This window comes from Rattus norvegicus, chromosome 3 (assembly GCF_021556685.1).
Source record: "Rattus norvegicus strain SHRSP/BbbUtx chromosome 3, alternate assembly SHRSP_T2T, whole genome shotgun sequence".
NCBI classification, from domain to species: domain Eukaryota; kingdom Metazoa; phylum Chordata; class Mammalia; order Rodentia; family Muridae; genus Rattus; species Rattus norvegicus.
The window spans coordinates 33800136-33826157 of record NC_141536.1 but is presented as its reverse complement, the minus strand read 5'-3'; the positions used below and the strand labels follow the sequence as shown (position 1 = coordinate 33826157).

Genomic DNA, 26022 nt, shown 5'->3' with positions numbered 1-26022 from the left:
CCCAGCTGTGAATGAATCTAATTTGGCTCTTGATCACAGAGCTAATAAGCTTAGTACCCTGCATTTCAGGGCATAAGGCCTTGGTCCCTCAAGAGCGGCAGATTGTAAAGAAAAAGAAAAAAAAAGAAAGAAGAAAGAAACACTGGAGTGCCCAGTTACTTCCTGTAAGATAATCTGTCCATTAACTCTCCTGGTCAGCCATAGTTCCAGCTTCCATAATTCATCTGTAAGACTTGGGGAAAGATTTACCCTTTGTTTCCCTCTCCTGCAACTTTTGCCTGGACAAAGACCTTCAGTTACTGGAAATGCGGTGAAAGCAGATGCTTCCAAATGTATGCGGATGTGCAGTGTGTCTGCTCTGGCCAATTCAGTCTCCACTGCTCTTAGGAAATAGATATAAATATAAAGATTCTAAAACTCTGTTATCTTTTGTCTTGGTCCACTAAGCAACAAAATGTTGCTGATATATTTTACATGAACATATTTCTAATAGAATACACCTCCTGATGCCTATCTAGAAGTCCCTCTTACCCTGTAGGATTTAATGAAGTGTAGGATTATACATAAATATCCTTGGTTCCCTAGGTGGGTCATAAGCAAGCCCTGCGAGGGCATAGCTCTTTAATTCACAAGATTGAGGGCTCAGAACACACATGCAAAGGAAAATTGGATTGTTTTCCAGGAGTGTTTTCTATTCTACAGAAAGAAACGAAGGCCAAGAACAGGGCACAGTCATTTTATTAACTTTTCTTGGGTGATATCTGACATCTGAATAAATGGCTCCATTTCTCTCAATATTAACTTTTGTTTGTGGAATTGTAATTAGATTTTGCTGATTTAACCAAAGAATATAGAGAGAAAACAGAACTTCTCACATGGTGATGATGATGATGAAAGAGGAGGGGGGAAGAAGAGAGGAAAAGGGAGAAGGAGGAAGAGGAGGAAGAGGAAGAGGGGGAAGAGAAGGAGGGGGAGGAGGAGGAAGAGGGAGAAGAAGGGGAGGAGGAAGAAGAGGGGGAGGAGGAGGAGAAGGGGGAGGAGGAGGAAGAGGAGGAGGAGAAGGACAAGAGAAGCAGCAGCAGCAGCTCATACTAATTGTTGAGCAGAATGTTCTGGAGGATGAATCTGAAATCCATAGTTTGTTTCTAGTTATAATTCTTGGAAACTTCAAAGATTTGGAAACCAGAGAGCACAGTAGATTATTGAGGGGAGGCTGATTTTCTCGGGCCCAGTTTCCATCAATGATGCTCTGTGGACCTAAGAACAATGAGTTTGCTTGGCACAGAAAACGTTGTGCGTTCTCAAGCTCCTCGCCCCTCCATGTTCTTCCGCGGGCAGACTCTGCGCTTTGCCATATAACATTAATAGAATCTGGCTCACTCACTGACCCAGAGAAAGCTGCTTGTACCTCCACCTACAAAGTGAGGCAATTGTATAAATAATTCAAAATCAAACTAATCCCGTGTTCCCCTCATGCATTTTTTATGGCCAATGTTCAACAGAAAGTTGCTGGACAGTAGAGAGAATCCTCCATCTAAGCACAGGCGAGGGCTCAAGGGCAGGGCACCATGGCTGTTTAAAAAGCAGACGTGAAAACACACACCTACAGCACACTTCCCAAGTAGTCTGGAGAAATGTGAAGTTAACTCTAATCCAACGTGGGCAGAATGGCAAAGTTTTACAGAGCCTGGGACCTGCGAGACCTGCTGGAGAGTGACCTGCTTATGGTCTAGTTAGAAACGACTTCCTCAACCTTTTTCATGCTTCAAAATCAAGTCAGGAAATCCCTTGATTCTTATGTAGTTAACATAAGTCACATGACTGAGATTTGCCAGTCACCTTATTTACCTTATATTATTAGGGACAAGATGTTGCTATGTAGCCCATGAGGGACTGGAACACACTAAGTAGCTCAAACTCTCCTGCCTCAGCCCTCTTGAGTGGCACAATTATTGTCACATGCTACCCTACCTACCTTCCCTTGACTCCTAAAGAGCAGAAGTGAGTTCCCCTGTGGCCTGTCAAAGTTCATCCTTCAGAGACAACACTGGGACCAACTTTCCAAACAGGGGTGCACTCACCCCAGGCACTAATTGGCTACCCCACTGACCTGGTTTACACAAACCCATTCCTTCAATTTTCAACACCTACCCTGTATATAGTCTTAGAGATGGCCATGGATGGATGAGTTTGTGATCTGAGTCTCTCACTGAAGCTGACAGAGAACACCGAAGAAGCCAGCACTCTGGTACTCATTCCCAAGGGACTGAAACCTGCCTCTTTGTCTTACTATGTTTGGAGCAAAGAAATGTGATCTAGTGAGCAGAGAAAGTATCAGTGTTTTATTTTCATGGAAATTATTAAAACAGAGCCAAAAACTCCCACAAAATTGAGCAGCCCATGCAAGTAATCAGTAGGCAGATTTTACTGGGTTAGAAATAAACTGACAAATGCCCCTGGAGTTGCCTGAGAAATGTACCACAGCTTACACTCAGTATAAAATTTCCTATGCATTATGTTATGCAGTAGTCACAAAGTCAGGGGATTTGTTTCAAGTCAGGAAGCTAGGGAGCAGCTAACCTAGTTGTAGAGAGCCAAGGTCAGGCCCCTAGGTGGGCCACTTGTCATCTCCCAAGCTATTAAGATTCACCACTCTAGTACTGTGGGGCTGAGACAGTCCAAGCAGCCTCCCCCTTTTCGCACACTGTATGATCGTCAAGAGAAAGAACCATTAGCTTAGTCACCTGTGAACTCTTCAAGCCTACCACAATGCTGGTCATGGAACTGACATTTCAAAAGAATAATAAACTTTGGGGAATAGCTAAAGTCTACGATACACACGATCTACTCAGCCCTCGCCACCACAAGGACAATACTGAAGAGGACTGGAACCAAAAAACAAAAGAGAACACAGGTGCAGTGGTGGGGACCCAGGAAGTCACACTACTGTTTCCCAAAGTGTAGTCTCCAGGGAATCTGTAGCAGAAAAACCCAGAATGCTTGCCGGAAGCACAAGGCACATATGCAAAGCAAAAACCAGAGGGCTAGGAACTGCTGCTAGGGACCTGCAATACTGTGGACTCCATAGACAATTCTAAACCATGGGAAAGCCCAGGAAATAGGACGTTGTGGAAGGCAATGATGTTTTAAATGAGGCTAGGATGAGAAAGACCAGCTATTAATCAAGCTATAAAGGTCCTATCCCTTTACAAACAACCCACCTCCTGGAATGGGTCGGTCCCCTTTGATAGTTGGCTGAGAACAACACAGCAAAAGGGAGGGGTGTATGAAGTCGGCTGGATGTGCTAGGAGCAGAAGAAGCAAGCCTCACCATTTAAGGTAAGATACAAACCAAACCTCCTGTGGGAAGGTAATAGTAAAACACAAGGCGACCTTTGTTACCTTCTACACCCCTGACTAAATCACCCGATGTCCCTCCCCCCACCACATTAACATTGCTCTCCCTATAGACATGCTTCAACGCCTTCCTCATCGGAAGTGAAGCAACCTCCCCCCCACCCCCCCACCCCCCAGACAAGAGAACAAGTAGAAAATAGCCTTACTTGAAGGATGGAGGTAGATGATGTCTTTCACTGTGAAGTCTCGGGACTGGGCAGCTTTCAGACAGTCGGCCACCAGGCTCAGCAGCAGGAGCCAGGCCAGGGCAGGGCTGGGTTCCATGGCCGACTGGCGTGTCACTCATACAGAGGGCCTCAGAGGGGGCACTTGAGACCGTGGTAGAGGATTGGCACCTGGAATACAAACGCAGCCTCATCTCAGTATCCAACAGGAGACAGTAACCAAGTGAAGGCAGCTTGGCTGATCTCAGGTAGGTGAGTGGAGCTGGGGAGAGACACCATGCTGGGCCCTAGGAAACAGGTGCCAAAGGGGAGAGCCTTGCAAATGGTAATTTTAGAGCACTCAGAACTTTCCTGCCTGAATCTATTCTTAATCAGGCTTGCTCCTACTGGTAACAATCCTTCCCGATATCCAGCAGAGATTGTATCAAGAGAGATTGAATTTTCATGAAATCCAGCTATTTTTGCCAGGAGGCCAGGGGACATGTGCCAGAGAGCAGGTGCAAAGCTCAAAAAACTTTTCCTCGATCCTGGGTCAGCATCCTTTCTGAGTGCTGGCCACCATACCAAACCGTAGGAGCTGGACTCAGATTTTGGAAAGAGATACAAGTAAGCTGACCTCTTCCAAACCCCAGGCCATCTCAGTGGCACGAAATCTCCTTAACATCACCAGCATTCATCGGTGAGCACTGTGGAAGGAAGGCACTTGCAGATACCAGTTTATTCTAACAGCCCTGTATGAGGTAGCCACTCCAATTACGCCATTTGCAGAGACCGGCCCAAGTGCGGAAGGGCAGAGCTGGCTTCTACTCACAGTGGAGCTTTCAGTTCTGCATTTCAAACGCACACAGATGCTGGACCCTGCCTGCAAGCGGGCGATTATGAGCTTGAGTTGCTACTTAGCGCTAAGCAGTCATCTACGGCCCTCCACTCTGGTTCTTGTTCACTGGAAACTGAGAACAGTGGAGCCCTGTGTAGACGCTCCAACTCTCTCAGAATGCCGGGACTACTGCTTCACAATTGACTCTCTGCCATATCCTTAGTTGTCTAGAAAGTCCGGGTCTCACATTCTGCATTTCCGAATTCTAGTCTCTCCTGCTCACTAATGGAGGCCGGTACTAGGTATTTACTCACTTCAAGCTAATCAAACACCAGCAGTTTGGACAGTCTGTTTATAGCTTAGCATAAATAGTCAACAAGATTTTTTTTTAATTGCTCAAATTTTTAAGTTCCTCTATAGAGGAAAAAAAAAACTAAATAATGACCAAAACATTACGAAGGAGAAATTCAATAGATTTTTTTTAAAAAGCGCTATGGTCAATTCAGACATTAGAATGTGTTAAGATATTAATTTTCAGATATTAATTTAAACCGAATGGCAGAAAGTATATCCAAAGCCACATTTCTTCACAGGCTATAAGGATTCTCAAAATGACAGAATAGGACACTATCAGTGATCAGCACCCTCCACAATAGTGACTGAAGTATGCAGAACACTAACTCAATATACTTAAATTATTTACAAATGTTTTACATTCGTTTGCTCGTTCGAGTTTCAAGACAGTGCTTCTCTGTGTAGCCCTGGCTGTCTTGAAATTAGCTCTGTAGACCAGGCTGGTCTGGAACTCAGAGATCCACCTGCTTCTGCCTTCGGAGTGCTGGGATTAAAGGTGTGAGCCACCACCCTCAGCTACTTTTCAGTTCACTTTAAGTTGTCAAGCTGTGTAGAATAAAGTTTCCTCTAAGGAACGATGATACAACCTTGCCAAATCCAGGCTCAGCAGCTGCTCACACTTTGCTTCCTGGAGCAAACGTGCATTCAGGATAAGGACAGGCTGTTGGGTCCTCTAACAAAGGAGACAGGCAAACAGTGTATTGGGCACCTGCTTAAACAATGTAATGAGAAATGAAACAAGTGTCAGCAGTAGCCTTCCCTGACTTGTGACAGTCCAGCTTCATCCTAGAGGGGGCGCTAGAGGAGGCGACAATGCCCTCTCTATAGCCCTCTCTAGGTGAGGTCAGGAAGGTGAGGCTGCATGGGAGACGTGGAATGGGGACAGGTGAGCACAGTGCATAGCGGGAGACTTCTGCAACACAGCCCACATCTCCGCCTGTTTCCTTGACGGTCACTAGATGAAAACGGCTGGAATATTATGTTTGGAGCCACAACCATGAACTCATAAATGGAGGCAGAAACCATGATATATAAACAACAGGGCCTGGGCCTTGGAGTTTACTGGGGCTACCATAGCAAATAGCACAGGCTAGCCAGACAAACTTCTCAGTTCCAGACCTTGGAATTCTGGGTCAAGGTGTCAGCTGCTTTGACCATCCTGTGTCCTCTCTCCTTGGCTACAGATGTCCACCTTTCCCCTTGTAGATACCTTACACCTGTTTCTTGCTCCTGTTCTTATGAGGACACCGTTCCCTTTTGAATTAGGGCTCCATGTTTATGACTTTATGTCAGTCCTAGTCATGGCCTTAAAGTCCCTGTCTTCAAAGAGAACCACACTCCAAGGAGGTTCTTGGTGATGAGATTTTTAACTGAAAATTTGGGGGAACCACATTCCAGACCGCAGTACGAGGTTTCTTTCATATTATACTTCCTGTCCCATGATACGGCATGGAGTTGTGTGAAATTATAAATGGTGATACAGGATGCCACCAAGAGATGTAAATGTATTCCTGCATTGTAGGGTCATGAGATCTTCTGGTCAAGGACTTCCTGTGACTGTCATTACTTCCTCTGGCTTATAACCTGGTCATAGAGGACCCTTGGCTGCCACTGTGGTGAGAGGAGGCATTTGCCTCAGACCGTTCTAATACCATAGCGACGGTCTCCTGGCCTCTGATTACTGCCATGGCTGCTTTGCTCTATGGTTTTCTATGAGAAAGAAATGATAAAAAATAAACAACAAAATTATATCTGCTAAAAAGGAAACTCAGACCCAGGTCTCACTACAGAATAAAACTTAACTTGAAGTCACAGAAGCTATGACCATTTCTACTGCGTAACCCCAGATATGACTTGCTAGGTATGGGGAATATATTGAGGTAATGATTAAGTTTTCATACTATCAAGATATCTATCTTCATAGCAAAAGAGATGATGCAGAAAACTCAATGTAAAACACAAAGCTAAGTGGATTCAGGTCGAGAATGTGAGGGTTATAATATCACATAATAACCCAAGTTCCTTTAACTCCGAACTTGATTTTCCACTGCAATTGTCATTCCACAGCTCCTGCTCTCTGGTTAGTCGCCGATGTCGATGTCTCTCCTCCCTGCACCGAGGCACTTACTTATCATCTAATCGGTGTCTGTAGCTGTTTACATGGAGAACTCCAGAGTATTTCCCTGCTGTGGGCCAACAACCCACGTCTGAGACTGTTTTAGATTTTAACTTCAAAACTGGTAGTGACAAACAGTTCAGTTACAGATTAAAGGTGAGTTCACCCTACAGTTTCTCTTCATAGTTCCTGCCCCCTTCTAAACATCCTAGGAAACTCTGGAGAGCAAAGGCTCTCAAACTGCTCTACCCTCCTGTGCACTGAAAAAATGACTTTGGCAAACACAAACCAACAAGACGGTAACTGTGGGGGAGGCTGAATGTTGTACACTCTCGAGATGTCCACACCACAACCCCAGAAATCAGTGAGGGTAAAAAGGAATTTGAGAGTGATTATGTAGGGTTCCCGGGGTGGGGAGAGCAACTGTACCGTCCGAGGAGAGGAGGGGAAACAGTAGTTTCCATTCGAAGAGCTGGATCAAGTGGGAGAAGAAATCTCCAAACTCTAGAGGCTGAAAAGGACGCACAGTTGCTGTATTGTCTCTCAAAGTCCTGAGAGAGAAGCAGCAGATCATCTCCCATCTAAACTTCAGCCCAGTGACGGGTGCAGGCCTCATGACATCCAGAACAGTTTTTAAACCTGTTATTTTAAGTCACTAAATTGGTGGCAGTTACAGCCATCTATAGGAAACTGAGATGACTACTTTAAAAATCATTTTATACCACAATACAACTCATTTAAATACGTTGAAAAAAAAACCCACAAAGCTCCTTGAACACTAATATCTCCTACTAGCTTCAACCCTTTGCTCGGCTCCCAGTGCTCTCACACCTGCTGAGTACTGTCCTGGAAACTCATCAGAGGGGCCATGGCTCTCCCACATCCTGTTTAACAAGCTCAGTGACTTCTCAGAGCACACTGCAAACTGTCCATGACCAATACCATCTGTTATGTGTTCTAGGTTTAGTGAAGTAATTATGCGATCTGTGTGTGTGCACGTCCATGGTATGTGTGTTAATGACTCCTGTCTTTTTTTTTTTCTTTTTTTTCGGAGCTGGGGACCGAACCCAGGGCCTTGCGCTTGCCTAGCAAGCGGTCTACCACTGAGCTAAATCCCCAACCCGGTATGTGTGTTAATGATTGTTCGTGTGGGTACATGTCCACAAGGAGGCCACAGGATAACCTTGGGTGTCATTTATCAAGAGTGATCCACTTTGTCTTATTTTGTTTGTTTGTTTTGTTTTGTTTTTTTGAGACAGAGCCTCTCTCACTGGCCTAGAACTTGCAAACTAGGCTAAAATGTCTGACAGGTGAGCCCCAGTGGCTCATCTCTCTCTGCTGCCCCAGAGCTGGGATTACAGATTGAACTCAGGTTCTCATGCATGTTAGGCAAGCACTTTATTGACAAAGCTATCAGCCCAGCCCTTTTTTTTTTGTTTAGTATAAACAGCCACAGGCATGTACACATGTGTGTGCACACACATGCAAACACGCACACACACACACACACACACACACACGAGTATATGAGGAACTAAGCTTAAAGGACAACCATGTGCTCAAGATTAAACAACTGCCTTGTGTGAGATTTGAAGCTTTGTCTTTCAGCCCATAGAACTAAAATACCCAACAAAACTTCCCACTTGCTCATAGCAGGGGTGGCAAGAAAGGCTATTGATCTGTTATGGTTTCACATGAAATATGGACAAGTACACAACTGGAATTCTTCACTGTGCAAACTCAAGGTTAAAATCAGTGCTTCCCATGTATCAAACACTGCAAATGGCATATCTTACCCACAACTGTCCTTCTGGTCATTGACCTAAAAGTCTCATTGCACCAATTGCAAAAAGCGTTACACATCAATGGCATTTAAACATATACACTGCAATGTCTTCAGCACACCCTCCCAGCCTGTGTTTCCAGGTTGCACACGGCACTGAAAGTGTGCGCGCGCGTGTGTTAAGAGTTAGTTGCCTAGGTTTGAAAACAAACTATGCTATGCCTCCATTTCCTCTCTTGCAAAAGGAGCTGGGTTCCCACCTCAAAAGTTTATGAAGGTTACAGATGTTACACAGCAAAAATATGGAACCTCCTAGCGTCTTTCCTATTATATGTTTTGTTCAATCAGCCAGTGTGTTTTGTAAATGAAAGTAAATACGGTGAGATTTACTTTGTTCAACATTCAACTCGCACTCCTAAGTCAGAAAAGAAGAAAAACATTCAAACACCTCAAAATGCCCAAATAAGACAAATGAGGATCCATATTTCTTCCTCCTCGACATCTGCCCCATGGCTACCAAGGCTGGCACAAAGGAAAAAGGAGAAAGTGTGGCTGAGGCTCACCAGACCTTGTGACTTTCTGCCAACCTTCACCAATGAAGGGCGCTGCCCTACAACTCTCCCTGTAATAGTCTGTGTTGCATATCATGCTTTAACCAGACTCCGCTCATACATCAGGTGTTGATGAAGGCAGAAAGCACACCCTTCATTATCCTTCCTCTACGCCTACCCTTCGTATAAACCCATACTTATCATGGCAGATTATGGAGATGAAGTTAGACTATTCTGCTCACCCCAAGAGACCTGATAATAACCTTTCCATACTGTAACAACACACATGAGGTAAGTTATTTACAGGGAGGAAATGTTTACTTGGGTTTGTGATCTCAGCGGTCACAAGACTGTTGTTTGAGGGCCTACAGAGACCAAACATCAAGGTAGGGACAGTAAAGCTGCTTCTACGAATGCAGCCAGGAGGGATGGGCAGTCACACATCTTCGCTAAAGACATAGTGACTTAACTTCCTCCCACTATACCAAACTCCAAAGTTTCCACCACCACCACCACAGGTCAGTACATGGTCCTTGGGATATACTTGCCCAAAATACAAGAACCACAATTTTACTGAGGTAAGAACAAGCTGGATTCCTCTGACCCAATTTGTTCGTGAAAAACTCTCAAATTTGCAGAGTTCCAATCCTTTCTTAGCCATGAATTTTTAGGTATTAAATGGAAACCTTCAAAATTCTTAAGTAGTTAAAACTTAATTCTCCCAACAGTTTGTGACACTGATCCTCTTAGGAAAATGAGGCTGTTCCTACACTTAAGGATGATTAGAAAAACAGACTCAACGGAGAGACACCAAAGCTATGTATGGGAGGTTCTGGAAGCTTGATAGTACTTTGTATGCTCAAAAAATGAGCATGTGTCATTGCCATAACCTGAAATTGTCCTTAAAAGCCTGACAATGAAATTTTTACTTTTTATTCTTTACGATTTTTACTGAGATAAAATTAATGTAACATAAATCTTGCCCCCTTATAATTCAGCAATATTTGGTATAATTCTTAACATTGCAGAATCATCATTAGCTAGTTTAGAGCATTTTATTCCACTTGAAAATCCTATACTCATCTAACGCAGTCACTCCCCATTCCTTCCGCTAATTCCAACCACTAATCTCATTCTCATCTCCTTGGATTTCATGTAAGTGGAATGGTACAATAAGTGGCCTTTGGTGTCCTAGTCCCTCGGGTTGTCACAATGTTGTCAAGGTTGATCTACATTATAGGACTGATAATATTCCTTCTTATGGCTAGATAGCTCATTGTCTGAATATAGTACATATGTTTATTCATCAGATGATGTCTATTCCAATGATTTCCACTCATGGATATTATGAATAATGTTATTTTTAACATCCATGTACATTTCTTGGGGTCAAATGTACACTATTGTGTTTATTAAGTATTTGCCCAGGACTTGGTCTCGTGAGTACCAAGGATCTAACTCTCAGGTGAGCTGCCAGGGACCCACGGCCGTTGTACCATCTTACCTTTCCAATGAAAGATGCTTGAGTTTTCTCCACATCCTCGTCAGCACTATTTCTTCCTTTCCTTCTCAAAACGAACAATTAGAGTCCACCCAGTATAGGTGACATGTGCCTCACTGCATTTTATTATCCACTGGATTTTCTAGCATTTTATTATCTACTGGGTTTTCTTGCATTTTATTATCTACTAGATTTCCTTCCATTTATTTGCATTTCAAGTCAGCAATGAGGTAGAGCATATTTTCACGTGCTCTGCCACTTGTGTAACTCCTCTGGCTATTCATATTATTTTCCCAATTGTTAACTGAACTATTGATTCTCTACTGTCAAGATGTGAGAGTTCTTATATCTAGATTCTAGATACTTCCAGATACAACAGTGTTATCAAATATTTTCTCATGTTCTCTGTATCTTTTTCTGCTTCTAAAAAAAAAAAAAGGGTGTGTCTATATTGCCTTGGTTGCCCTGATCCTCCCTAAGGAGAACAGGCTGTCCTCTCACAGAGATCTGCTAACCTCGGCTCAGGGACTAAAGCTAAAGCTGAAACTGCCACACCTAGCATTATTTCACGCATTATTTCACTTTCTTGAGAGGATCTTTTAAGATGCAGACTTAGTTATGATTAAAATCTATATACCGGTTTTCTAAATGTAGACTTTGTTCCCTGGTAGAGAGTCAAGTTCAGCTCAGCACTAGAAAGACTAGAAAGACTAAAAGAATTTGTCTACTTTGTAGTGATCAAAGCTATATTTTCCACTTTCCTTTTCATGAGAAAAACAGGATGGGCTGGGCCAGTTATTAATAGCCCTGATGCTGACATCCCTCCATCAATCATAGAGACCAGGCATCCTATTACTATTTTCTAGGAATGGAAAAATGAAAGACAGTTGACAAGCATTCACCATTAGTCTAACCTGACTGAAATACGGGCTCTGCTGAGGGGCCTGAAGATTCTCAGGACCAGATGGAGCCCTAATCCCCAATGGCATAAATGCTCAGACATTAACGTGACAGGTCTTTTCTAGGACTCTGGTGATTTCCTGAGTTCACTGTGCCTTTGGACTATTCTACACATTTAGAAAAAAAATGTAGCGTCTCCATTTTATGATGCTGCCATTTGAATATGAACTGCGAGGCCCCATCCCTGAATGCAGCACTTGATAAAGAAGTGCGGACTCATTTTCACAGCTCTGTGACCTTTCATTTATTATTTATGAGCTTTTGCAAAATCTAATACCACTCTGACAGGTTTAATTTGTGCTCTAAATTACCTTTGCATGAGTTACTCAACTGCTGGTTTTATTCCAATAGATAACTTGCTACATTCCGGAATAGGGGGGAAAAACAAGTACTTTGAGATCCATCTGACTTCCTCCACTTGAAAGACAATTGAGAAAAAGCTGCCTTTGGTATGAATGGTACCAGACGCTATAAGGGAAAATTTCTACACTAGTCACAGATGTGAAGGGATAGAGTCCTGACCTAGGTCAAGTTTCACAAATCTATACTCCCCTAATCTCTATTTTATATAGAGTCCATAAATAAGCACCTCCCACTTTTTAACCAGTCACCAGAAGAAACTCTGGTACTTCTACAAGTTACCCTGACTCAAAACCCAAGTACTGCAGGATGAGAGCTCCGAGCTAAGTGAGAACCAGGGCAACTGTGAAGACCAGATCTGAAGGAAATTGAAGGTATTTGGAAGCTACTACTTCATTTAAATTTGAGATGCCTAATAGGAATACCGAATGAAGTTTTGAGGCCTGAAAGATCATGACAGGTCTTGATTTCATTTTTAATATGAACAGGCTTGATGATGGCATAATTACCCAGAATAGTTGATTCCACTGCCACCTGTGTAAACTGAAAGCGCGTACTTACAAAACTGACTCACTTAAATATAATATTCAGACCAACGGCAGCAACTTCCTTGTGCTTGGGAACTTCTCAGGTTATGCAGTGATTTTTAAAAAGTGCTTAAGATTTCTTTGGCATGTCTCTACTGTAAGGTAGATCCCTGGAGTCTGAGCGAACTTTAATCAGTTGACCAGAGGGTATGGAAATGACATAATCTGCAAGGGAGGCTGTAGAAGGGGACCATTTATACACAGTGTGCTGGGACAGGCATGCTAGAACCCTATGGTGTCTGCAGTCAGTCTTAGTGATGAAGGTGGTATTATACAAAGAAGGCACCTTACCAATCAGAAGGGCTGAGACTCCTGAAAAGAGATGCTCCCAGACAGCTCCTATGTTCGTCACCTCTCTTCCCCTCACCATCGGATTCCACCTGAACAGAGGTGCTTCTGATAGTCTAAGCCCTGTCTAGTTCCTGGCCCACTAACCATGAGCAGTAAACGACTGTGGTTCATGCTTTGTGGTGATTTTGGTAAGCAGGAAATAGAGCAAAAGGGCTAACGAGAAATTTAAATTTGAGATATCGCTCCCATTATTATAAAGATCATTTATCCAGATCCAGTAGGCTGTAACCACAGCTAAGAATGGTAACAGGAAACATTGTCCTCTGTCCTCAATTGTTGGGGCCCAGATACACCAGTCTGTTCACCTGGCTTTCAGGAATTCCAACCCCCTCTGTGCTCTGAGGCCTCTCGTGCCTTTTTTTTTTTTTACTCTGGTTCTTCCAAAGTGTGACCCCTGAAATAGCATCCTCAGGGAGCATCTCCCACAATTGTCCCAAAGCCTTAACAAAACAGAGAGGCACATCATTGGATCCCTAACTGGTCAGGGTAACTTGGCATTCTAATCAGAAGACCTTTATCACTGAAATAAAAGCACAGTGTGAAATCCATCAAAATCAGAGTAGGGAGAAATTGGTTTTTGAAAGGAAATCAAGGTATTGTGGTCTGAAGAAGACTGCCTGAAAGCTGGGGTGGCAAATTCCTGCATGTGTCCACTCTGGTGTGCAATACAGCCCTTGAATACTGCTTTAATCTAGAATAAATATTTCTGCAAATGCCAAGAAAGTGGAAATATCTTCCCATGTGATCTTCTCCACATAAAATAGCTAAAAGCAACAATGACAGTCTGACAGGTAATCCTACAAAGTCCCTCTTCTTGCCTGAGTGGGTTCATACTAATGCCAATTGCATACTGTCACCAGGGAGCATGGTTAACCACATGTGGCCCATGCTACTGGCAGCTGTTGCTGGGTTCAGCACTGGATGTATGAGGCAACCAGGCAAATTAGTGTTCTTGGGTAGTTTTCTTTTAGAAAAGACAAGTAGCCTTCCTCTCTGGAGTAAAAGACTAACACACAAAGCTCAGGAATATGGGAATGCCACAGTCTTCTCCACTTGGAAGCAGACAATGAAGCTTGGTGGCTTAGAGAGACATGGAGAAAATGGGGAGAATTCTGCCCATGTTGAGAGTTTGACTTTGGGACAGTTCGTCCCTTTTCCCTCACTTGACATCTATTAGATGCCCTGGTGTTCAGGTTACTCTGAGAGGTACTTCCTGTCCCCTGCCATCAAGTTAAAAAAGCTTTAACTTGAGTCTTCCTAACGGGTCCATCTACCAACGTAGAATTTCCTATGTAACAAGTGTTTGTTTATTTAATTTAGTGCAGTTTTAAGCTCAATCAGCTAACGGTGAGAACAGAGGTGGTTTTTAAAAATGCCCACTATGGAGAACTAGCCAGAGATGACGCTCCTTGGATTTTACAGACAATGATGTTTCCTGTCCAATTTACGGGGAGAAAAACGCTCACATTCCTGATCTGAAGATTCATTTGCACAATGTCAATGCTTTAAAAAAAAATAACCAAAAAAAAAAAAAACCAAAAAAACAAAAAAACAAAAAAAAAAACGTGCATTTCTTTTTCTAGAGCCGTTGGCATGGCTAGAGTTATAGGAAACCCTGCCCTCTGCTCTGTCACAAACCCATTTAATAGAGAATTGCATCAGAAAAGCTTGAGTCCCGGAAGATAAACGATGCCTGGGAATTATGCCCCGCAATGGAGTTTCACATTAAAAGATGCTGAGTTTGTCCTAGGAGACGTTTCACTTGCTTGTTGTCCCTACCGAATAGAATACTTTTGAGAACTGAAGATTAGGCATGTTCAAGTCTAAGCAACAGGGAAGGAATGAATCACAGTTCCCCACACAGGCACTGGCTGAACTTTCAAAATACTTGAAATTAGAAGACATTTTTGTTTGGGTGTCTTTTCTTAGTCTTCTCTATTATGTTAAAAATGTCAGTTTCATTTTATTTTTTATGGAATTTTTATCCTGGAGAGTTTTGAAATATCGACCTATCAGATGGTGCTCAGAAGCAGTATGAAGTTATCAGTGAGTTAAATCAGAACAAGATATACTCTTACGTTCAAACTAGCCCAGTTATAAACCCAACGGTTTATATTTCACTTTATTTAAGGTGAATGAATGTATACCTGGGCATTACTTGGGCTCATGGAGGTCAGAAGAGGTCAGAAGAAGGTGTCTAACCTGCTGGGACTGGAATTATAACCAGATGTAAACATCGTGTGGGCACTGGAAATTGAACCCCAGTGCGCTCGCTGAACAGTTCCTGCTCTTCATTGCTGACTCACGTCTCCAAACCTCCAAACCCAGCATTATAATGAGACACACACTTCCATCTCCTGCCCACAGGGCACTCATCCTGGCCCTCAATCAGGGGAATCTACTCTGCACTTGGAGTGACACACTCATCCTTCTTCTACTAATTTTGAAGGTTCTGAAGCATCAACATGAAGAGTATTATTAGTCATGAGCCACAAAACAGTGCCTTCTCCTGGATCCACGAAGAGTTACATGATTTGAACCAACTTGTACTGTTTCATTGCATGGTGTTTGAGGCCACCTTTTTATTTCTTGCTTTAGAGGGCTGGAAAGACTGTTCATGGACTGAGATATGGCAGTCCTTCCTTGTCATTCTTCCAGCACCTTCTGCACTGTACACCAGTGCTGAGCGTCCAAAGTTCAAGTTGACACCTGCAACCCAGATCGGGGCGGGGGGGGTATTAACCTTCGGGAAAGATTCCTTCTGTCCTTCATGTTAACTAAAGCTCATCTCCCCAATGAGAATGAAATTTATTTTGGGGCTAGCTACAGTACAGCGTACTTATCCTGCGAGCCCCAGGAACACTGGGCACTTGATCCAGATAGCATTCCTTTTCTCGAATACCTTACACAGCATACGTCTCTTCACAGTTTCTTCCTCTCCTCAAAAGCCAAACCTCCTGCCCTTATAGCTGTCACAGTAAAGTGAGACACATGAATATACCTCACCTCTACCCATTAGACTCTTCTAACCTTAGTTCTTGCCCAGGATTGCAAATCGGTCCATGCTGAATCTTCACTCCCATCTTTCATGAAGCAGGGTTTTGCTTATGGTTCTGGGAATCCTGACCAAGCTCTTGTTAAAAGCATGGTTTCCTTGTCTCTGAGACAGTTCAAGAATGAACTAAAGTTACAAGTTTCATGTGTACGAGGAGACCTTTATAGAGGATGATAAAACCAGTTCCTCATGGGGGGAAAAAAGGTATAGTTTAGATACAAAGTGCCCCTAAAGGTGCATGTTGAAAGGCTTGTTTGACAACAGATGGGCCTTAGGAAAGTGATTGCATCCTAAGGCCACTGGCTGACTTCATGGATTTTGTGTAGGTGGGGCTCTGTTAAAGGAAACAGATCACTGGGGGCATGCTATGAGGACAGACTTCATGCCCACTCCTACCCACCTCTGTGCTTCCCAGATACCATTAAGTGAGCAGATCTCCCCAACCACAGGCTTCCCCAGGCATGCTCTGCCTCATCACCAACACAGACACAATGGAGCCAGTGACCATGAGACCTCAGAAACCATGAGGCAAAGGAAATCATATAGTTTTCACAGGTAGTGTCCCAGTGGCAACAAGGCACCCCAGGTACTGCCTTTTAAAATGGCTTACATCATAACTCTTAATGGCTAAAGCACTACTTTCAAATCAATAGACTCTTCAGCAGCTAACCTCTGAATCTTAGCAGTGTTTCTCATTTGATTACGGCTATGTTTAAGAAGTGGACTATCCTAGCACCTGCCCTCCAGCTCTCTAGTACCCTTAGGTGCATACATCAGGCTGTTTTCAAAGTTAGTTTCATCGTCTTGGAATCGGATAAGAAAGGGTTTCTTAACGTGTAACTTGATTGTTTTTAAAGTACATTTTATCTATGTAACAGTTACTTAAAGGAAGGATTTCATCACCCTGAGCATGAAGACAAATGTAGTCAATGAATTGCAAGTCTCTATCATCGAGGTTGTAATCCTTTCTTGAACATACACCATCTTCATTTGCAAGGCTTTGTAAATAATGGCTATTAAAGTTTATTATTGTGCCCAGGGAGAATATAATAAGATTTTACATAGTATCCATTCAAGGAGAAAAGCTGTAGGGGTTATTAATAAAAGAAGGCTGTCCTTGAAAATAGAATATTTTGTTTTGTTTTTATAGATAAGCCAATTCCTTTCTTAGGGTAAAGTACTAATTCGGCCTCAGTGCCTAAGGAAATCCAGCCATCCAAATGGACTACAATAGCCTGCATAGAAGGATCCAAGCGCTAGTCCCACAGTCTTCTCCAGGCTTGTGTTTTACTACCTAGACCTCAGCTGTCTTCCTGATTTGCTATCTCCCTCATCCATTCATCAACTCAGCATTCTCTACAAAGCAGGCAGATCATGTATACAGTTAATATTTCCAGTTTAACTCCCAAATTTTTTAACCCTGTTGGAAAAAAACCATTCATTTTATTCTTTTAAAAAATAAAAGTGGGGAAAGGGCAGCACAGATCTTTCTGGTTGCGGCCCCCGCGGAGAGCTCCTAGGCAGCACCCCATGAGCAAACTTGAGCTTCGGGACAAACTTTCCTGCTCCAAGCGACCTGCCTGGTGAACTCAGGACACACAGAGGCAAAATTCCTCTAGGACTGGACACTTCTGGTTTTTAGCGGGATTCCCAAACCCGCGGATCCCTGCCCGCAGCAGCTCGATGCTCCCAGACCCCGTGGGAGAGAGACCTCACTGCCTGGACAGGTGGGCACTCCTCAGACTGCAGAGCAGAAGAGACCACCAACACTGCCCACCCCTGCCCACATCCCTGGCCCAAGAGGAAACTGTATACGGCCTCTGGGTTACCTTGGATAAGGGCACAGCAGCAGCAGGTCCCCTGCGTCTGAGACACCGCCGGAACCTGAAGGGACCGACCAGATAAACAGTTCTCTGCACCCAAATCCCGTGGGAGGGAGAGCTAAACCTTCAGAGAGGCAGACACACCTGGGAAACCAGAAGAGACTGCATCTGCCCACATTACTGATTCCAGAGGAAAACGCCATCTGGAACCCTGGTGCACGGAAGCTCCCGGAAAGGGCAGCACAGATCTTCCTGGTTGCTGCCCCCCCTCCCCCCGAGAGCTCATAAGCAACACCCCACGAGCGAACTTGAGCCTCGGGACCACAGGTAAGACAAACCTTCCTACTCCAAGCAACCTGCCTAGTGAACTCAGGACACAGGCCCACAGGAACAGCTGAAGACCTGTAGATAGGAAAAAATACACACCCGAAAGCAGAACACTCTGTTCCCATAACTGGCTGAAAGAAAATAGGAAAACAGGTCTACAGCACCCCTGACACACAGGCTTATAGGACAGTCTAGCCACTGTCAGAAATAGAAAAACAAAGTAACACTAGAGATAATCTGATGGCGAGAGGCAAACGCAGGAACCCAAGCAACAGAAACCAAGACTACATGGCACCATCAGAGCCCAATTCTCCCATCAAAACAAACATGGAATATCCAAACACACCAGAAAAGCAAGATATAGTTTCAAAATCATATTTGATCATGATGCTGGAGGACTTCAAGAAAGACGTGAAGAACTCCCTTAGAGAAACACAGGAAAACAAAAATAAACAAGTAGAAGCCTACAGAGAGGAATCACAAAAATGCCTGAAAGAATTCCAGGAAAACATAAATAAACAAGTAGAAACCCATAGAGAGGAGACACAAAAATCCCTGAAAGAATTCCAGGAAAACACAATCAAACAGTTGAAGGAATTAAAAATGGAAATAGAAACAATCAAGAAAGAACACATGGAAACAACCCTGGATATAGAAAACCAAAAGAAGAGACAAGGAGCCGTAGATACAAGCTTCACTAACAGAATACAAGAGATAGAAGAGAGAATCTCAGGAGCAGAAGATTCCATAGAAATCATCGACTCAACTGTCAAAGATAATGTAAAGTGGAAAAAGCTACTGGTCCAAAACATACAGGAAATCCAGGACTCAATGAGAAGATCAAACCTAAGGATAATACGTATAGAAGAGAGTGAAGACTCCCAGCTCAAAAGACGAGTAAATATCTTCAACAAAATCATAGAAGAAAACTTCCCTAACCTAAAGAAAGAGATACCCATAAGCATACAAGAAGCCTACGGAACTCCAAATAGATTGGACCAGAAAAGAAACACCTCCCGTCGCATAATAGTCAAAACACCAAATGCACAAAATAAAGAAAGAATATTAAAAGCAGTAAGGGAAAAAGGTCAAGTAACATATAAAGGCAGACCTATCAGAATCACACCAAAGGACCCAAAACCACCAAATGGAAAAAAGATAGCATTTTCAGCAAATGGTGCTGGTTCAACTGGAGGTCAACATGAAGAAGAATGCAGATTGATCCATGCTTATCACCCTGTACAAAGCTTAAGTCCAAGTGGATCAAGGACCTCCACATCAAACCAGATACACTCAAACTAATAGAAGAAAAATTAGGGCAGCATCTTGAACACATGGGCACTGGAAAAAATTTCCTGAACAAAACACCAATGGCTTATACTCTAAGATCAAGAATCGACAAATGGGATCTCATAAAACTGCAAAGCTTCTGTAAGGCAAAGGACACTGTGGTTAGGACAAAATGGCAACCAACAGATTGGGAAAAGATCTTTACCAATCCTACAACAGATAGAGGCCTTATATCCAAAATATACAGAGAACTCAAGAAGTTAGACTGCAGGGAGACAAATAACCCTATTAAAAATTGGGGTTCAGCGCTAAACAAAGACTTCACAGCTGAGGAATGCCGAATGGCTGAGAAACACCTAAAGAAACATCTTTAGTCATAAGGGAAATGCAAATCAAAACAACCCTGAGATTTCACCTCACACTAGTGAGAATGGCTAAGATCAAAAACTCAGGTGACAGCAAATGCTGGCGAGGATGCGGAGAAAGAGGAACACTCCTCCACTGTTGGTGGGATTGCAGACTGGTACAACCATTCTGGAAATCAGTCTGGAGGTTCCTCAGAAAATTGGACATTGAACTGCCTGAGGATCCAGCTCTACCTCTCTTGGGCATATACCCAAAAGATGCCCCAACATATAAAAAAGACATGTGCTCCACTATGTTCATCGCAGCCTTATTTATAATAGCCAGAAGCTGGAAAGGACCCAGATGCCCTTCAACAGAGGAATGGATACAGAAAATGTGGTACATCTACACAATGGAATATTACTCAGCTATCAAAAACAATGACTTTATGAAATTCGTAGGCAAATAGTTGGAACTGGAAAATATCATCCTGAGTAAGGTAACCCAATCACAGAAAAACACACATGGTATGCACTCATTGATAAGTGGCTATTAGCCCAAATGCTTGAATTACCCTAGATACCTAGAACACATGAAACTCAAGACGGATGATCAAAATGTGAATGCTTCACTCCTTTAAAAGGGGAACAAGAATATCCTTGGCAGGGAATAGAGAGGCAAAGATTAAAACAGAGACAGAAGGAACACCCATTCAGAGCCTGCCCCACATGTGGCCCATACATATACAGCCACCCATATAGACAAGATGGATGAAGCAAAGAAGTGCAGACCGACAGGAGCCGGATGTAGATCGCTCCTGAGACACACAGCCAGAATACAGCATATACAGAGGCAAATGCCAGCAGCAAACCACTGAACTGAGAACAGGACCCCCATTGAAGGAATCAGAGAAAGAACTGGAAAGCTTGAAGGGGCTCGAGACCCCATATGAACAACAATGCCAAGCAACCAGAGCTTCCAGGGGCTAAGCCACTACCTAAAGACTATACATGGACTGACCCTGGACTCTGACCTCATATGTAGCACTGAATATCCTAGTAAGATCACCAGTGTAAGGGGAAGCCCTTGGTCCTGCTAAGACTGAACCCCCAGTGAACGTGATTGTTGGGGGGAGGGCGGCAATGGGAACACCCATAAAGAAGGGGAGGGGGAGGGGTTAGGGGGATGTTTGCCGGAAACCGGGAAAGGGAATAACACTCGAAATGTAAATAAGAAATACTCAAGTTAATAAAAAAAAAATGAGGGTTGGGGATTTAGCTCAGTGGTAGAGCGCTTGCCTAGGAAGCGCAAGGCCCTGGGTTCGGTCCCCAGCTCCGAAAAAAAAGAACCAAAAAAAAAAAAAAATGGCAAGGCCTTGGGTTTGGTCCCCAGCTCCGAAAAAAAGAACCAAAAAAAAAAAAAATGACACCGTCGTTAATACCCCCCCCCAAAAATAAATAAATAAAAGTGCCCACAAAGACCTAATTGGTAAGAACATGAAAGGGAATGTTGATATCCATTTAATATTAAATAATATTAAAAATGAAGACTGGAGAGGTCAGTTATTTATTTAGCCAAGAATGAATATGAACACTGAGAATAAGGGCTTGAGCCCATTAAGAAGGGAAACTAAAGCAAAGGGGGAGTGAGCTATAGGGCTCTCTGGGACACTTTCTAAGACTCTGTCCCAAAATAACAGAATGAGACGGGGAGGGAATGACAGAAGGGGAAGAGGAGGAAGATGAACAAAAAGGATAATGATACAATGGCATGGATTGATGTTGGTGCCAGGTAAGATGTACATAATAGAAAGAGGGACCATAGGCTAGGACCACACTAACCCTTTCCAGACCCTGTGGGATGCAAACCACAGGCATTGTCAAACACTCATTAAGTCTTCTCTGACTTAGGAGTTAGCATAGAGAGAAACATGGATGTCAAACATCCTGAGGGACAGGTTCTAGGAATGGAAGGCCACAGGACTCTGATTCACAGAGATTCCGTTGAACAATGCAGACCACATTCTGGCCTCTGGAAAACCGTAAGATTCCAACATTGTCTCTGGGTAAGAATCTTGGAAGAGGAGGCTGAGGTAGGTGTTCCAGTGGCAACGGGAACTGTTAGAACAGGCCAAATAAGAGGTCTATAAGGCTGCACATAATCTTCTTCCTGCCTGCAATTTTTCCCTTGATGTGGCATATTCAGATAACAAAAGTTCCTCAGATGTCCAAGGTACCAGTGGCTGGCTGTCTTCTTACTCAATGTCTTGGCTTTCGATGTCTACCTTGTTACATCTCGACTCTCCCCTTAAGGATGAAGTCACGTGCCTCCTTTAGAAAGCCCAGTCTTGTGGGAAAAACAAGATCAGCACCTTCTCCATTCCTTGTATGGCATTTCCCTATTTATAGTGAGAGGTTTATTTCACAGCTGTAAGACAGTGAGGGAAGTTGGCTTTCTTTACTTTATTCTGTTTCAGTTTTGGGTTGTTTTGTTTTGTTTGACAAATTTGGGTTCAAATTTTAGCTCAGCGAGTGCCCCCTCCCCACCCCGGGCCACCGCATCTCCTCGATGCTTTTGTTCTCTCCTGCCCGCCATGGCCAGCCTTAAGGACCTTGAAGACAAGTGGCGCCTGGTGAAAAGCCATGGCTTTGAGAACTACATGAAGGAGCTAGGAGTAGGGGGTGCCTCTTAGGAAGATGGGTGCCCGGGCCACCGCATCTCCTCGATGCTTTTGTTCTCTCCTGCCCGCCATGGCCAGCCTTAAGGACCTTGAAGACAAGTGGCGCCTGGTGAAAAGCCATGGCTTTGAGAACTACATGAAGGAGCTAGGAGTAGGGGGTGCCTCTTAGGAAGATGGGTGCCCTGGCCAAACCAGACTGCATCATTACCTGTGACGGCAACAACCTCACCATCAAATTCGAGAGCGTGGTGCAGACGACCATGTTTTCTTGCACCCTGGGAGAGAAGTTTAATGAAACCACAGTTGATGGCAGGAAAACTGAGACGGTCTGCACCTTCGAAGATGGTGCCCTGATCCAGCACCAGAAGTGGGACGGGAAAGAAAGCACGATAACAAGAAAACTGAAGGACGACGGGAAGATGGTGGTGGAATGTACCATGAACAATGCCGTCTGTACTCGGATCTATGAGAAGATACAGTAAGGACTGGCTCCCTCATCATCCTGGACAGGAGTCAGCTACCCGAGGGAATAAGTTCAATTTAATGAGCAGGTCATACAGAACCACACTGCTTTACTTCTTTGGTTTTATTTTTCATGACTGTTCATTACAGACACTTTACCTGAAACCCATGTCAAACTGTTGGTTTACCCAAGATCATTCCTTTGGCTAGTAAATAAATGTGTTTGTGCTAAAAAAAAAAATAAAAAATAAATAAAAAAATTTTAGCTCAGCACTGGTTAGGACTATGACCTTGGATATGCAACTTTTCATTTCTTTATCTTTAAAATGGGGTATCATCTACCCTGACATGAAAGTGAATTAAATTATTATGGAGAGCTTTCTTTAATTATTACTATAGCAACTCACATTATGATTATTAAGGTCCTTGTCTTTCATGATTGATTAGGATCTCCTTAAAGGCATCTATTTTTGTATAACACTTGATATCTCTCTACTTCCCCAGAACAAAACAGGTAGGTTATGTCTGAAAGCAGGTTTGTTGAAATGAATTGATTCTATGGAGACCATAACATATTCACTAAAGCATAGACAATATAATAACTACCTTCTATAAAATTAGAATGAATGTGTGCTTTCAGATACATATTATATGTACACGAATGAATACTACAGGAATTCTAAAGAAAAATGAATTTGGGGGTTCTTTGGAGGAGACAGAAAAACTTATCTGGAAAGAGTGACATCTTTTAGGGACAGTATGGTGCTAAAATGATAGCTCAACAAATGCAAGCATGACAATCTGAGTTCATACAATGTACAAAAATGGAAACATCTGGGTATGGTGGCATGTGATTCTTTCAATCGCAGTACTGGGAAGGTAGAGACAGGCAAATTCTTGGACCTTGGTGGACAGGCTTAGCCTATATGACAAACTCCAGGCCAAGGAAAGACCCTATCTCACAAATAAGTCAGCTGATGTTGTCCTCTGCCCTCCACATGCAGATGCATACAAAAACAGAACAGAAAATAAACCAGTCTTCTAGGTATCTCTGAAGCCAGGCAAACTAACGAGTAACACTAATCCTCGCGTTTCGATAATATATGCACTGTCATGGTATCACGGGGGCTTGTGTAACCTTTGAGTAACCTTTCTTTTCCTGAACAAAGACCCTAAAGTGCAAGCCAATAATTTTGGCCGTTCAAATATGCCACAGAGAAGTCACAAGGTATTTGTTTAAAATAAGTTGGTCAAGGTTTTCAAGAAGCAAAGAAAAATATCATACCGTGAGGTCTCAAGAGCCACAGAGGGCAAAAACATGCGTCTTCTATCAACAATGCCGGGAAGAACGAAAAGGCAACTGTGTATTCCTATCATGCCCGGGTGTGAATGAGTTCAAGTAGGTAGCTCTTAGTCAAGGTGGAAAAGGCGTCAACCAAGCACAGGGTCCGTGGCTTTCTGTGATCTCAGGTATCTTGGAATTCATCTCTGGGGTTAAGAGAACAGCACTATACGCATGGAGATGACCTCTCTTTATGAAAGGCTCCAGATTAACACTGTTCCCCAGGTTCCTGGTCCTCTGCCATCTGAGCTGCACCAGTGATGTTGACAGAGAAAAGAAGAGGCTAGCCAGTGAGTCCATGGGCTCCAGCTGCCTGTGAGACAGCAATCGATCCCCTTTCTGCCGAGCCTGGTGGCCATCTTTGCTGGTGTGGCCCCAGCAACAGCCAATCAGCCTAGGAACCCCACTGCACTTCATAAAGACCTGGATAACTTCCCATTACCCTTCTGATGACTGAGGAAATCTGCTAGGACTAGGACACGGGAAATAGGAGGGAGGAGGAAAAAATGCTGAAATTCCATTCCGACAGGAGTGAACCCAAGGGACTTTATGCCGAGTGAAATAAGCTTGGCTCAGCAAGAAAAAAACGCTGCATGACGTCAGGATGCGCATAATCTAAATCCGTGTGAACTCACAGAAACAGAGTCACCAGGGGCGATGGGAGTAGATGGGAGTGAACAGGTAGATGCTGGTCAAAGTGCAGAGTTCCAGTTAGAGGAGGGAGACTTACTGTTTGGCACAATGACTACAGTTAACAATAGTTAATACTTGAAATCTACTTAGAAAGCCCACACACGCGCGCGCGCACACACACACACACACACCCCGATAGGTATATGGGGTAATGGGGATAGCCATCAGCTTGACTTAATTATTTCACAGTGCATACTCATTCTAAAAGGTCATACCATGTATCATAAACTTAAACACAAATGGATACACAGCAAATAAATAAATAGGGGAAACTTGGAGAAGTGAAGTGCCACGGACAGAGTCACAGAGATGCTGGGGTGAGTGAAGCTCAGCCTCTGATGTCCCCAAGGGCACAGGCACTGCCGACACCCAGATCCTCATCCCATGGCTGTGAGTCTGGGCTTCCGTCCTTAAGACAGGCTTCACTTCAAAACCTCAATCGGGGACCCTGGCCAGAGCAAGGCGAGAGAAGTACTTAGGATTTCTAACAATTAGCTTGCTCTACTTGGAGAGGGATAGGTTAATGAATTCTCCTTCCACAAAACAGAATTTTTAAAGAGGGAAAGAGGGCCTGCTGACAAAAGGCAGCCTCAAACCCAGAGAAGTAGAACAGGGGCACCAGAACCCACCAACTTCACAAAAGCCCCCTTCTGGAAGATTCCTCTAATTGGGAAATCACCCGGGACAACTTGAAGGGACAGGGCTGAGACTTCTCAGCAACAGACCAGAGATGGAGACAGCTTGTCTGTCAGCCATCAGAAGAAAAGACACCTCAGCCCACTAGCTGGCCCTGTGGTCTGGAACCAGCCAGCCTTGTCCTCCCTCTATCCTGGAGCCGGAGAGGGGATCCTGAAGGACACCAAAACTACCCAAAAACCAGGCTGTCCAGAAATAACTTGTGGTGACTCAGGTACTTTCTCCAACCTTATGATTATCATAAGGATAAAATGGACAATATATGGAAGGCAGACAGTGCAAGCCTAAAAGCAGGTGCTGTGGAGCCATCCAGCCCAGGCTAGACCTCTGTAAGCTGGGATAGGTTTC

The 26022-nt window shown here is 43.6% G+C and overlaps 1 protein-coding gene and 1 pseudogene across 6 annotated transcripts in view; one reads left to right on the top strand and one right to left on the bottom strand.

Annotated features, from left to right (window-relative positions):
• Positions 1-26022, bottom strand: part of Lypd6 (Ly6/Plaur domain containing 6) — a 145610-nt gene that overhangs the window by 23843 nt on the left and 95745 nt on the right. For all 5 annotated transcript variants that reach the window (XM_087654373.1, XM_087654372.1, XM_087654370.1 and 2 more), the window contains 1 exon segment: positions 3564-3752. In XM_087654373.1, the coding sequence (XP_087510499.1) occupies positions 3564-3681 (118 nt within the window). In that variant the 5' untranslated portion in view covers positions 3682-3752.
• Positions 21855-23314, top strand: LOC120101547 (fatty acid-binding protein 5-like; annotated as a pseudogene). Its single transcript, XR_015684335.1, has one exon. The product of XR_015684335.1 is annotated as a fatty acid-binding protein 5-like (transcript).